The sequence below is a fragment of the Centruroides vittatus genome, unplaced genomic scaffold (assembly GCF_030686945.1).
Source record: "Centruroides vittatus isolate TY-2023 unplaced genomic scaffold, ASM3068694v2 contig_19, whole genome shotgun sequence".
NCBI classification, from domain to species: Eukaryota; Metazoa; Arthropoda; class Arachnida; order Scorpiones; family Buthidae; genus Centruroides; species Centruroides vittatus.
Window position 1 is genome coordinate 651,518 of NW_027121169.1, and position 15,713 is coordinate 667,230.

General features: G+C 30.0%; 1 protein-coding gene across 1 annotated transcript in view; it reads right to left on the reverse strand.

Moving 5' to 3' along the window:
• bchs (WD repeat and FYVE domain containing 3 bchs) overlaps positions 1-15,713 on the reverse strand; it is a 232,023-nt gene that overhangs the window by 78,769 nt on the left and 137,541 nt on the right. Inside the window, exons 37-38 of the mRNA XM_067264512.1 lie at positions 13,789-13,929; positions 159-371 (exon numbers count right to left, since the gene is read on the reverse strand). Of these exons, the coding sequence (XP_067120613.1) occupies positions 159-371; positions 13,789-13,929 (354 nt within the window). The remainder of the gene's footprint in view (positions 1-158; positions 372-13,788; positions 13,930-15,713) is intronic.

A 15,713-nucleotide genomic window follows, 5' to 3' on the forward strand; every position in this document is an offset into this window, starting at 1 on the left:
TTTAATAAAGATTTTTTCAACATTTCAATTTAATATTAAAATGCTCCACTCATGTTAACTTTTAAAATATTTTAATTTTATAAAATATGAAAAGTATTATCTATTGTATCATAATTATTTTCTACTAAAAATCTAATAATTTACATAATTTACTTTACCTGTACATCTTCTACTGGTGAATTAACTTCGCTATTATGCTCGGAATGAGATAAAGAAACTGGAAATAATGTAGAACCAAGGGCACTCAAAATATCTGAAGACATACAAATCAGCATAAAATCTGTCCGATTATGATACAGATACATTAAAAATTGAAGTAGTGTCACTGGATAGTCTTGTAAAGGTGAAGGCTCGGTTTTGTTTGTGTTTACCTACACAAATTAAAAATTTTTACATTATTTTACTAAAAGGTTAAAGAATTTTGTATAAAATTACACAAATCTTGGATTTAAATGAGAGAAGCAAAAACAACCAACTACAAGTTTGTAAAGTATACAAGAAGTTCTAAAAATTTCTGGTCCTAAATTCAAAAATTAAAATTTGTTAAAATTAATAAACCAAATAAACAGGGTTATTCGGAAAGTTCGCAGCCTTGCCTGTATGTGGCGCTGCAATCAATTTAATTTTTGGCGGAAATAATTCAGCCATCTTTGCTAAAGATACAATACCAATTTCTACTTGCTTTGTTGTAAAGTTTTGCCATGACAGCTTAGCAGATAGTCAGTGTGCACGTGCTTTGTCAAAAATGGAGAAGACGGAGACTCATGCGGTCATAAAATACCTGATGAAAAAAGGGTTGACCCCATCTCAAATCAAAGCTGACATGGATGAAGTTTTGGGAGAGTCTGCTCCTTCGTACACCACTGTGAAAAAATGGACAGCCCTTTTTAAATCTGACAGAGAGTGTGTGGAAGATGACTCTTGCAGTGGACAACCATCAACAGCTGTCACTGAAGAAAATATCGACAAAGTTCATGATTTGGTGTTAGCAGATTGCCATCTGAAAACGCGTGAGATAGCTGAGACAACAGGCATCTCTGTCAACTGAGTGCACCACATCCTAACTGAAAATTTGGGTATGATAAAGGTCTCAGCAAGGTGGGTGTTGCATCTGCTGACCACCAAACTAAAACATATTCACACTTTGTTGTCAAAGGAGTGTTTGGACTTCTACCAGAAAAACCCACAGGATTTCTCGCATTGGTTTGTGACTACTGATGAAATGTGGATTGACTACTACACTCCTGAAACAAAAGAACAGTTAAAGCAATGGAAACACCACAGTTCGCCACCACCAAAGAAGGCAAAGACAGTTCCATCAGCGAGGAAAGTGATGGCCTTGGTTTTTTGGGATGCTAAAGGCATCATCTTTATTGACTACCTAGAAAGAGGAAAGACCATCAATGCTGTCTATTACTGTGAACTTTTGAAAAAACTGAAGAAAGAAATTGAAGAAAGGAGGCCACACTTGAAGAAGAAAATGGTTCTGTTCCACCACGATAATGCACCTGCACATTCCACCAGAATCACTGAACAAAAGATAAACAAACTTCGCTTCCAATTAGTTCCACATCCACTGTACTCATCTGATTTGGCCTCCAGTGACTTCCACCTTTTTTCCAAACCTAAAAAAAGTCTTGGCTGGAAAGAGATTTCACTCAAATGACAAAGTCATTTCTGAAGTAAACGAGTATTTTGCACACCTTGACAAATCGACCTATTGTGATGGCATAAAAAAGCTAGAACATCGCTGGAATAAGTGCATTGCTAACAAAGAAATTACATTGAAAAATAAAAAAAGTTTTAACATTATTTTGTCTGTTGTTCTATTTGAGGCCACAAACTTTCCGAACAGCCCTCGTACACTTGACACCTTGTCCAACCTTCCACAACAAACAAAGCACAATCTCATCCTACCTTAATTTGTAGGCTTCTAAAAGGGTGACAGAGCTGCCTTGTCAAATATGTACATTTACATATTAACAATTATTAAAAATTTATAAAAAATTTTACATTTTATGAAATTTTAATTTTTAAAGATTATTAATACATAAATGTACATATCTGGTGGAATTTGATATAATTCGTGAGATTATAATAATGTGTCTTTACTATATTATGACAAAAGATATTCAGATATAAAGCTTTCAGAAAGCTAGTAATAACTAACAAATTGTAAGTGAATTAAATATTATGCCTAATTACAAAATATAAAATATTAGCAATTACACTGAGAATCATTCAACTGCAATTGTGCTCATCAAGTAAATTAATGATTAAATAGTTTGTACTTCAGATTGCTGTCACATTTATGGTAACATTGATACTATCAGGTCAGTCCATAAGTTCGTGTGTATTTTTATCTACAAAAACAGCAGCAATCCGTCTTCGTAAAATGATTTCGGTTTTGAATCAAAATATTCAGAAATAGCCTTTTTTACATTGTTCTCATCCTCAAAAGTTTTCCCTTTTAAAAAATTCTGCAAACTGCGAAAATGATGATAATCACTGGGAGCAATATCTGGCAAATATGGTGGATGAGGTAAAATTTCCCAGTTGTAGCTTTCAAGTTTCTGTACAGTTATTTTTGCAGCGTGTGGTCTGGCATTGTTATGCTGCAAGAGAACCTGCTTTCTGTTCACTAACGACGATCGATTTTTTTTTCAATTTTTCATTTAAACGCTCTAATTGCTCACAATACATTTGAGCTGTAATTGTTTGATTAGGTTCTAACAGCTCAAAGTGAATTACACTTGACATATCCCACCAAACAGACAAAAGAATTTTTTTTGGATGCAACCCACCTTTTACAGTCGGTTTCGGCTGCTTGTCGCGATCCATCCATTGTCTTTTTCTCGTCACATTATTATAGAGGATCCATTTTTTGTCTCCAGTAACCAGCCTACCAAGAAAAGGTTCTAAAGCAATGTGGGATAAAAGAGATGTGCAAATGTTTACACGTTGTTGTCGGTTAGCTATTGACAGTTCATGTGGTATCCATTTTCCTAGCTTTGAAAATTTTCTGATTTGTTGTAGGTGTCTATGAACAGTTCCATGGGATGAATTTGAACGTTCCACAATTTCATAAACTGTTAAAGATGGTTCTGCTTCAACTAGTGCTTCAACATCATCATCAAAGTCAACGGGTCTTCCAGTACAAGCCTTATCCTCCACACTAAAATCATTGTTTCTAAATCTTTCAAACCACTTCTGCACAGTCCTTGCACTAATTACAATTTGATTATGTACAGTATTTATTTTTTTGGCTGCATTTGTAGCATTCTCACCACTTAAAAATAAAAAGTATAAAACATGTCTTTTATATTCATCAGTTACTTCCATTTTAATGAAAATAAACAACTGAAATGTTCACAATTCTGAACAGTATTATATGAATGAGATCCAATTTAACACTTCAGTGTAAAAATTATCACATTAGACTGACATGTTTAACAGCAAAACAAGATTTTTCTCAAGGTAATAAAAATGGGCATGACTTATGGACTGACCTGATAAAATTTCGTTGTGAATAACCCACAACAGCATAAACCACTCACTTCCAGAGAAACTGTTGAGAGCATAACACTAGCTGGTGAGTAGTTTAGAAGAAACTATCTCAAACAATAAAACATTGTTTTTCTATTACACTTCATTGTAAATGTAATTATAAAATAAACACACAAAAAAATATACAGTACTTAGAAGAACCTTCTTAAATCTCGTGTTAAAATTACAAATGCTTACTTATTGGCAAAATTACTTTTTATCATATTGTGTCATTTCTATTTTATTTATCAAACAATAAATGTTAATATAAACTCAGAAAATTTTTTCCAAATTTATATTATTTTTAATCTAATTTTTTTAATATCCAATAACATGAATTTGAGAATACATTCCTCAGTTCTTGTTTTCCATGGAGAACTCTAAGCTGAGTTCAGATAAATGTTTGTGAATGAAAACAAAAGCAGAATGCAAAAAAGGATTTATTTTCATACAGCAAACTTGATTCTTATTACTTTCTGTCTTTTTTTTTTTCCCACAAAAATAGAACATCAAAATGAGTAATAATATGCCAATGACAGCAAATGTCATTTAAAACAAGATGACAGCTGATAAAAGAAAACTTTTTTATACGTCATGCATTTATTTATCACAAAGAAAATTTCAAAATAAATAATATTAATAGAATTAATTAAAAAGTATATTCTTTATAGCTGCTGTGTTTAAATCTCTCTTATATTCAGAAATCGATTCTTCCAATCAATTAGTAGAAAATATTTTTTACTGGTGGAAAAGTTCAACATATTAAAATGTAACCATAATTTGCAAAACAAAAATTTGCAGGAAAGGTCACAATCAACACAATATTCATTTTTCTTTCTGTTTTTTTTTTTTCCAGTAATTCATATTTTGTATAAACTGAGCTTAAAATTAAGACAAAAAAATAACTTTAACATTATTAGTTGATGAATAAAACAAAAAACGAAGCAATGTGATTAAAAAAAAAAAACTATCCTTTGGCAGCTAACTCATTCAAACGAATGATGTGCTCCTTATATGGTAAAGTCCTGATGGATTGTAATAATCAGATTGTCTAATAGAATGCTGAATTTCTGTTTTGTTCATCCAATTACTGTTCAGTAAATGTTATATGAAAATTTATTTTTCTATTGTCTACTAATTCAAAAGTTGTTAAATAATACTTTAAATTTTGTACAAATCTTTCTACACTAAAGAGTTTAAAATATAAAGCAATAAACCAAAACTGCAATGACATATTCTTTAATTTTGGCATTTTTAGCAAAACGGATGGAAAATAATTCTGCTGTGCATAAACAAAATTAAATTTTGTATAGTTAAGAGATTGTTTTAAATGTATATAATTCTTTTTAGTTGTCAGAATTCACTTTATAATGATGAAAACATTAATAAGTTTGTAGCTTATTAATTAAAGCAACAATTCATAATATCTTTCAAAAACTAGACAATTTAAGCTACTCACCAAAAAACCTTTTATTCTAACCAGAGGAGTTTAATTTTTCATGTAAATTTAACGTAAATTTCATGTAACCGTGTTATAGGGGGGTTTACTGTACTGTCCAAGATGCAAAGAAATATTGACTAAACTTCACATGTTTTGTGAGTGCAAGGAGGGCCAAGAACTAAGAATTAAAGAAGACCTGAGTTAACTAAATACTTTTACGGAGGAAAACCAAATGTACTGATTTTTTCATTTAGCAAACCTTATAATGATATACAAATTGTATAATTTCGAAAAAATTTTTTGTAATTAACCACTCCAAGCTCATTTCTAACAAACTTAAATACACATAAAGCATTGTATATTCAGAGAACTTATAGTTAACATGACTGTCTATTGTGTAGATATAAGTTATTTTGACATTATGTAAGCTTAACACCCTGTAATAACAGGCTACAGTCTAATATGAATTAATAAAGATTTGATTGATTGATTGATTATTGAAAGAAATCAAAAGTAAAGCAAAAATACAAACAGACTGCTAAACTTTGAACGAAATTTTTTCTGACTGTCACTACACAAGTTTAAATATTCATATTCAATATTCAAAGTTCATAAAAACTAGCCAAATCTTAAATTTACTGGAATGTGTGTAACAACTTTAAATGCAAATTCTAAGATTTTTTAAAAAAAGAGCAGTTTTCTAGAAAAGGAAGTATGAATATTTTTCTTAAAATTAAAATCAAATAGATTTTTAAAAAGGTGAATTTATCAAAATGTGTTAAATTTAAACCATGTAAAAAATACATTTGTTATTTGGTGACCATTTTGTATTTTCAACACTTGTCTCATGAACTTCAACAGTTTTCATTTTACTTATTTTATAATTATGCCTATAAAGAATTGCTAATGAAATATTAAACAATAAACAATGTTTTAATCTTTCAGGCAGTATTTTGTAAATTGTACTTTGTTCTTTCAATGGTCACTATGAAATCCTATGTTTTCATAGAATATATGGTGAGGTATATTATACAAAAGTTTTATTTCTATTTGAGCAATTTTCTGCAAGGTATATTCCAGTACAAGTTATACACTGCCACAGATTATCCATAGAATTTTATTCCTAATAAAAAAATTACATTACCAAAAAACTTAAATTCCTATAAGTGTCAATTAATCTATAACTTCTTCTGTGGTCATCTCAAAGGACTAATATAAATGATGAACATGTACTTTTGAAGAACTAAAGGCCAATAGTGAAACTGAAACTCTTCATATTACGGATACAACACTATACAAAGCATCTGCAAACATGATGAAAAAGTCAAACTGAATTAAGCATTGAAGAAAAAGCAAAGACAGTGGCTTTAGAATAGGCAAGATTGACAAGCACATTCTCTGACCATCTAACTGATTTCAAAACAGTGTTAAAAATCTCTTGATAATAAAACAAGTAGCAAATAAACAACTACTAGCCCGTTATAGATAACGATCAACTACTGCTGAATTATCGGGCTAGCAAATGGCTATAATAATATTATCTTAAATTATCTTAAATTATTATTATTATTATGGCCATTTGCTAGCCCGATAATTCGGCAGTAGTTGATCGTTAAAACAAGTAGCATAATTTTATTTTGTGGTTGTGAATGATATTAATATGCATTGCAGAGTTTCGTATCTAGTGCAGAATAATTTTCTTGTAGAGAATCATTTGTGTGAACTTGTGAATCTAGTGGAACCCACAGATATAAAAAACTGACTATATTTTCAAAATTAATTAGCCAAATTCTAGCCCAATAGTTAATTTTGTTTTATCATTTATTAGTATAATTCTAAATAATAGTATTCTATTATGTAGTTCAACACAAAAATATCAGTCAATATTATTGTAGTATGCCATATAGCTTTTTTTTTTTTTGTGAATTAGACTGCTCTATATGAAAGTTTTGGGCTGAAATTTGAAAATTGCAGACCTTTACATTCCCACATCATCTGTGTGCCTCTCTATCCTTCAAAATTCTGAGAACAGAGTTAGACAGATAAAAATCAAGACCAAATAAGGAAAACTTATGGAATGAAGATCCCAACTAACTACATACAAACTTCCAGTTTAGACCAGAAGTCATGTAATTTTTTAAATTAAATGATAATTAAAAGTTGTGAAATACCACAATAAATAATGGCTAGCTATATATATATATATATATATATGTGTGTGTGTGTGTGTGTAATATTCTATGTCTATATCTAAGCTTTTTGCAGACCACTTTTTATAACTGTGAAACTGAACTGAGAGCTGTGTGAAGCATTTGATGCAATGCTAAAGCACTTTGTCAGCCTGCAAAAGCCTATAATGATCAATCTCTTAGTAGACAAAATTATTTTTTTAACTTTTCAAAATTTTTTAAGCATGTATGGTTCTAGTAAAGATCAAATTTTTTTTCTTTTACCCCACAAAAAAATTTTAAAAACCAAATTCAAATCTTTCTACCTGATTATAATTGTTTCACACATTGAATTTAACATTTTATCTTTCAAAACTTTTGTAGCATTTCCAAGTGAAAGCAATAAGAAAATTATTTTTCTTATCATTTGATAAATCTTCACACAGTGTACTTTAGTTAATATTAAGTTGAACTATAGCACCAGAAGTAATTTATTTTCATGAATGTAAATATATTGAAACTGAAAAATGATTATAAAATTATATCATGATATAATTTTATTCATGTTGTATTCATGAATACAACATTGGCCACTGGATAATGTTATTTCTGTGACAGATGATATTTTTTACTACAAATGTATGAATTTTGTTGGTTGCCCAAATTCAAAAAGTGACCAAATTGGATAATTATGATTGTGCTGCTGCAATAATAACTTAAAAGTGTATATTTTGGATTTAGGATAACAAGAAAAATTATTTGATTACATAGTATTTATGAAAATAATTCAATAAAGCTTTAACTAAAAATCATTTTTTCATTTCTTTCCCTGTCATTTTTGACAGGTTAGAACTAAACAATATATCACATAACAAGATAAAAGTTCACTCAGTAACAATTCAGCCAGTTATCATAATGATGTTATGTTAACTGGCTGAATATAACTGTAATAAAACAGAATGAATTGTATTGCAACAAGCAAAATCAAAAAATAAATAATATCTACAACAAAAACATTTCAATTAAAAAAAGTTTTGCAATGAATTCACATATTGGCAATGCAGCAATAAACAATATTATAAATAAACAGACATAACTAGTGATATAATCATTATCTTTTTCAGTATATTAAAAACAGTCTACTGACAAAAACAATTTACAGTAATGTAGAGTAATTTTGACAAAAGGTAATGTGGCACTTAATATGCAAAGATCATAATACAATCTGCTGAGATTAATACAAAACTATTAAAGAAAAATCAAATATGCTATAGAAAGTAAATATTAATGTGGCTAGATAATATTAAGGATTTAATAGCCTAAAAAAAGAAGGTCAGGCTATAATGAGATGCATTCCAGCATATGAAAGTGAATGAAAAGATGACTATTTTTATGGACTGTCTTAAACTTTAGTTTTAACTAATAAAAAGTTTACTCCTAAGAAGTAGAGTGATTAATTTGTTAATAAAATAGAGACCAGGAAACTCGACTCTTGACAACTCAACATTCTATAAAACTCATTGTGTCATTCAAAAAAAAGTAATCTAATTTTTAATTTTTACCTTTATAACTTAACACTAGGTCAACTAAGTTATTGTTCTTCACTGATGACTGATGACACTTGATAATAGCATTAATTCCACATGTTAACAAAGCATATAACTCTTTCTGCCAAGGTGCCACTGCAAACTGCCATGAGGCCAATGTAACTGACTAAAAAGTAGCCACTAAATAGCCATTATTTTTTTAAATTAAAATTTAACTAAAAATAGAAATTGTCATTATTGGTATATAGATAATATTTATATGAATTTGCACATATAATACCTTTACAAAAATTTCACTATTTGAACTAGCATCATCACTATGCCATAAAACTTGTCATTTTTGGTAACTTTCACCTTCTCAGTCCACATTAAGTTGAGTTTGCAGGACTCTACTGTATCATAAGTTAGACTTAACAATGCTATCCCTATGCAGGCCCATGCACAGAGATTAAAAAGGTGCAGTTAAAAAAAACTTTTAAATCCTGTATATTAACATAGTAACATTTTTCTGTTTGAAATGAAATTCATCCACAACTTTCTGACAAGAGATGTTAATATTTCTCTGGATGTTTAACAAAGTAAATCCTATACAAAACTTAAAAGTCAATCCTTGAATGCATCAATAAAAATAAATTCTTAGTAGAAGTGATAATGTGGTAAACAAGAATCAGAGATTTCAGCAGAAACCTCATCTTCCAGGCACTGGACATTTGTGAAGGATGTGAAGCATTCCTTAATGTAAAGAAACTTACATTTACAGCAGGTATCTTAACAGATTAATCAATCATTCTTCTGGCATGGAATTTTTAAGATGTGTTTAGTTGGTTTAGGATGGAGAATGATCTTTCTGCTATCACTACAGTAACAGGAAAAACAGTTGAATTTCTTACACAAAATTGAATAAGATTTCATAGTTGGCTTCATTAAAGTTTGTCTACTTAGCAAATCTAGATTCAATACAAGTTAAGTTAATCTAAAAATGGTATAAATGCTTTCATGGCAATATTCTTCTGGTAACTCAACTTTAAATGTTGATTTGGTGTTGTTGCTTCTTACTTATCTTGGAACACTGAGAATGATGTGATCCTCCATAAGAGATTTTGCTTTCTCAGATATACTGCAAAACACCTCACTGGATGTCTCAAGTAATTTTTAGTTTCTTTATGAAATTTTACACAAGGAGCTTTAGGCAGATGATGGTCTTTTTGCTGAAGAGATACATTCAGAGATGATAAAATAGCAGAAGGATTTGGCAACAAATTTGAAATTGGCAATATTTAACAGTATTTATTAGGTAAAAAGTCTCAACTGCAACTTTTGTTTTTTCAACTGAAAATCTTTTCTAAAGCTTTTATCATATCAGAACTTGCAATAAATTGATACAGATTGATGTTCGATCTATCTAGTTAGACAGTACTTTTTCAATTTTTGAGTGCTTTGCCTCTGAGTAAATTCAGTTACGGCTTCTCGCAGAATAGTGTATCATTTGGAAAACTGCAAAAGTTATACTTGAATTCAATAGTTTTAAAGAAATTTCTGATGGCTGAAATGTTACTGACTAAATTCAGCAAGACTAAGACTAAGAGAAGTGTAATGAATGTAAAAAGCTAGTAAGTAGTCTGTTTGAATGTAAGCTTGAGCTACATGCATTTTTCACTCACAGTCATTGCTCCATTATATTCTTGACCATACAGAAAATGTTTTATCAATGCCATTTTCTTAAAAAAATTTGATTGCAATTAAAATCAAATTTTTCCCTTATGTAGTCCTCTTTTACAAGTATAAAGCTCTATGAAATCTTGAACCATACATTTGTCATATTCTTTTTCTGTATAATGGAATTTTTCTCTAAATCAAAATATCTGATGTTTTGTCAACTAGTAATGAGAAAGCTTTAAATTTATTAATAATTTCTACCATCTTTTTTCAAGGTTTTTTTTTTTTTTTTTTTTTTTTTTGTGAAAGATAGAAATGGCTTTATTTTGAATTTTATTGTTTGTATGTATGGCATTTTTTGATGAGGTCTCCAACTGATTTTTATAGGCCATCTGTTGTAATTTGAAATTGGAGAAAGGCCCAGAACTTATCATCATTTATAGCAGATACTTCAGGTGTCATTTGACCACCTCCCTTCGAGCCTCTTTAGGTTAAACCTTGCTGTCCATAAAATTTTACTGTTTCTAAAACTACTACAATGCAATAATGAAATCATAAGAAAGTCAACAATATTCACAGTTACATTAGAGTTACTGAACAATAACAATAATATTTTTTTAAACAAATTCTTATGAAAACTTATTAAAATGCCATTTTAGAATATTTTAAATCAGGGGTGAGCAACCTTTTTAATCAACGGGCCAATTTAAATTTTAAAACTTTTTGGCGGGCCGCACATAAAGTAACACTTATTAATAATTTACAAAACTTTATTTATAATAAACATTAGAATAAAAAAATATAAAATTTTAAAAAAGTAAAGATTTCATATACAAATTTTAATGCAAAATAAAAACAAACAAGAAAAGAACAGAAAAACGAATTTACTTGAAATTTTTAATGAGAAATTTGGCACTGTTTTTTCGATACAAGCTGATCAATATCAGCTGGAATTGATGAGGTGGCTACACGTACACAGCTTTCTAATCGTGCATCACTCAGTCTTGATCTGCGGTCATTTTTGATTAATTTCATGGTTGAAAATAACTGTTCGCAAACATACGTACTTCCGAACAGAGACATCATTTGCTTTGCATTTTTCGTCAAAAGCGGAAATTTCTCAGGGCTCACATAAGATTTATAAAAATTTTCGATGTTTACTGAGAAAAATACATTTTTTAAATCGGTATTATTCTGCATGTCAATCACTTCCATTTGAAAGACTTCAGGAACTGTATCCACATCGATATTAAATGGCGAGGAAAACATTTTCATGGAAACCGCTGTCTTCTCAGCTTTGAACATTTGGAATCGTAATTGAAATTCGTTGATTAAAATGTCTGTATATTGTGTGTATTTTTGAGAAGTAGTAACATTTTCTTTTTCTAAATGTGGAAAGTGAGACACATTATTCTGCAAAAGATGCTGTTTCCACAATTTTAATTTCCGCTCAAAGCCCTGAATTTTATCATACAAATTGTGAATAAACTGTCCTTTGCCATTAAGTTCCACATTAAGATCATTCAGATGCTGAGTCATGTTGATAAGAAACCGAAAATCTCACATCCATTCTTTATTACCAAAATGAGGAAAGGCATATCGCTTCATATCCAAGAACAATTGTATTTCGCTTTTTAACTTGTATACTCTTTTTAGCATTGCACCTCTACTAAGCCAACGTACAGTACTTCGGTATTAAAAACCACATCGCCATATTCAGTTTCAAAATCTTTCAGGAATTCTTTAAATTCACGGTGATTTAACACGTGCGACTTTATAAAATTGATCAGTTTAATTATTGGTACTGTGACATTTGGCAAACTCAATCTTTTTGCACACAAATTTTCCTGGTGAATGATGCAGTGGTTAACGAATATTTCCCTTCCTGTGACCTTCTTAATGTCTTGAAATAGCCTTCCCGATACTCCTACCTCCATGCTTGACATTGCCCGTGCTCCATCTGTCGATATACCAATAATCTTTTCTAATGAAATTGAAAAATTTTCCAACACAGACTTTAGTTCATCGTACAGGTCTTTGCCGGTTGTAGTCCCTTGCATTGGAATCAGTGAACACAATTCTTCGGTAATATTAAATTTGGTGTCAATACCATGTAAAAATATAGCCAGTTGTGCTGTATCACTAATATCGCAACTCTCATCAAGTGCCAAAGAACAGTATTCGAATTTTGCAATGCGTTCACGAAGCGTTGTTGCTATGTTCTCGGACAAGTCTTCAATTCTCCTTGCAATGGTGAATCTTGATAAACTAATGTTTGAAATAATATTTATTTTATCAGGAAATGCTATTTCTGCAACAGCAGTCAGACATTCTTTTATCATCTCTCCATCCGCAAATAGTTTCATTTTTTTGCCAGTATTTGACTGACAACAAAACTAGCCTTTACTGCCGTATTTGATAAAATAGCTTGATTTTTAAAAATAGCCTGTTGGTTTCCCAAGTTTTTCTCCATTTGATTAAACTTATCTATCTGGAGTTGTCCTGTTAAGTTTTTATATTGTTGTTCATGTTTTGTATCGTAATGCCTTTTTATGTTATATTCTTTTAATGTCGACACAGTCTCTGAGCATATTAGGCATACAGCTTTATCTTTGACGAAAGTGAAAAAATAATCAAATTTCCACTTTTCTTGGAAATGCCTGTGCTCATCCGCAACCTTCTGTTTTTTTGTTTGCTTTTCCGACATGTTATTATGGATTAAAAATTTGAAAGTTAAATAATTTGTAGGAAAACTTAATTTTGAATAAAAAAAAACTCTAATATTACCTTTTTGACAATAATATTGCACTCGCGCCTTTCAAGAAACACAAGAATTGCTAAAATTACAGTTTACAGTTAACAGCTTACCAGTCTGACTGATTGTGTGACAGAAGCAAACACAAACGAGCACATACGCGGCGCGTTCGTATTGCATGTTTAAACAAGTCGCCGACAAGTGAGTAACTCGTCACTAAAAAATTGTTTCGGTTTAGTATGTACTACCATTTTATTATAATTAATTTTATAACATTATATTGATGGGAGAAAGTCGATAAAATAAATTCAATTTTAGAAATGCTTGGCGGGCTGCATAAACATGTTTAACGGGCCGCAAGCGGCCCGCAGGCCGCGTGTTGCTCATCCCTGTTTTAAATGATTTTTTTAATAGACTCAATTAAATTGTTACTGTTAATTACAAAGATAAGAAGTAGAACATGTTAAAATTAATTGTTTTTTTTTTATGTTAATACCAACTGTGGTTTATTATTATTAGTTACTAATTGTAACACCATGATGTAACAGACAATTGATTTGAATTTGAATTTGAATAGACTCATTTATTGGCTCTACTAAATAAGTTTTATAAAAGTCTTTAGTTTTCTTGGGGGTTAAAAAAAATTAAATACAAATTAACAATAAGTATACATACCTGATTTAATAATGTGCGCACCATTGATAACAAAACTACAGCAGCCTCAGGACACAGTTCTCCTTTTATTGCAGTTGTTGCATTTGTTACTTGACCTGTAGGACCTCCAAACAGATAGGACCAAATAGAATCTAATGATAACTAAATAAATAAATAAGAATTAAATGAATTTTAATATTATATAAAAGATAATAAAATAAAATCATTTAAACTAATAATAAATTTATTTAAATAATCTTTATTTTACAATTTAATAAATTGGAAGTTTTCCTAATAAGGAGTTACTTTATACAAATTATATAGAATAATTATTTATTGTTATTTTTAAATGTACTGTAATATTATTTTCTAAGAAGCTTTTATAATTGGTGGTAAATTAAACATCACTTTGTTTTGATATTTGAAAGCTCCAATTTAATAATATACAAATCAACAGATTCAGTCAAAAAGCTTTTATTAACAAGTAAAACATTTGAGACAACAGACTTATCCTCAGAATTATACCAAACCTACTATTTGGTTCTAATGTTGGCAGTGCTGCTTAATAGGGAAGCACCTTCTTTATCTCTCATTAAGCATATTCATTAAATCCACAGTTACTGCAAAAATTAACATAACTATTCACAGAAAAGCATGCATAAAATTCCCATACATGTATAAAATCAGTATTATTTGACAATTATAAAAAGAAATGCAAATTTATGCAAAACATGAAGTGCTATAAATACAACTGACTTGCAAGTGAAATATCATTGTTGGTTTTGTTATCTGACCATTAAGGATAGTGTTTTAATGCTTTTGTAGGACTGTTAAGGAACTATTTTACGAAAGGCAAGATTATTGGTAGGTTAAAGCAGACCAGTTGAAGATAGAAATATCAAAGTAATATGATGTGCCACAAGGCATCATCATATCCAGACTTTTGACAAGGTTCCAGATGGCAAAGGAGATTAGACACCAAACATTCAAGAATTACAACCAACAAGTCTGTTATTTGATTTTAACTGCACCTCATAACAGGGAAATGTTTGGAGGCTGTGTAGAATTGTCAATAGTCTCAGGCATAAGAATTTTCTGATAAATATGTACAGGAGATGTCAAACAAATGATCTCTACGCCAGATATTTCCTAGTTTGTGTCCCACTAACCTCTGTACAAAAAAAATCCTATTTAAGATGAAGTCAGAATCATTAAAATTGAACTCTGAATCACTAGAGCAATGTTTGTTCACCAATAAATCAAAATACTGTTTACAGACTGATTCTCATCGTACACAATATGAAGAAAATAGAAACTCTTAAAAAGAGACCAATTTGCAAGCAGTGGTATCATATAGCAGGAGGCATTATACTCAACAAACAAAACACAGAACTTTACATTTTTTTCAATAAGTACCATTATTGGAAAAAGGTTAGGAACACAAATATATCCACTGTGCGCATTAACCAGCAAAATCTCAGGATATAAATCCAATTGAACATGTTTAGGATGCTCCAGGGAAGAAGGTTGCATCCTGTAATCCCCTGCCAAGAATTCTTTGGGAGCTCCACTCTATTCTTCAAAAAAGGACCATTTTGCTGGCAGCATCAATAATATCCTTGTAACCATATGACTAATTGATGTGCAGCATATGTACTTGCAACAGACAATTCTATAGCATATTAACCATACAAAAAAAAAAAACCGGATAAAAAAAAACAAAACTAACAAAAAAAAGCCAAATATGCTGTATTATTGAGCTATAATAAGGCTAATTTTAATAATTAGTTATAAAGTAATTTGATCAGAGGTAGATGGTTAAGTCTCTAGTGAAATGACTTTAAAACTAATTAAATTAACCTTATTACAGCCTGATAATATGACAATTATTTAGCATTATCATATTAACCATTAAATAAACTACATTCTTCACACCAATAATTATA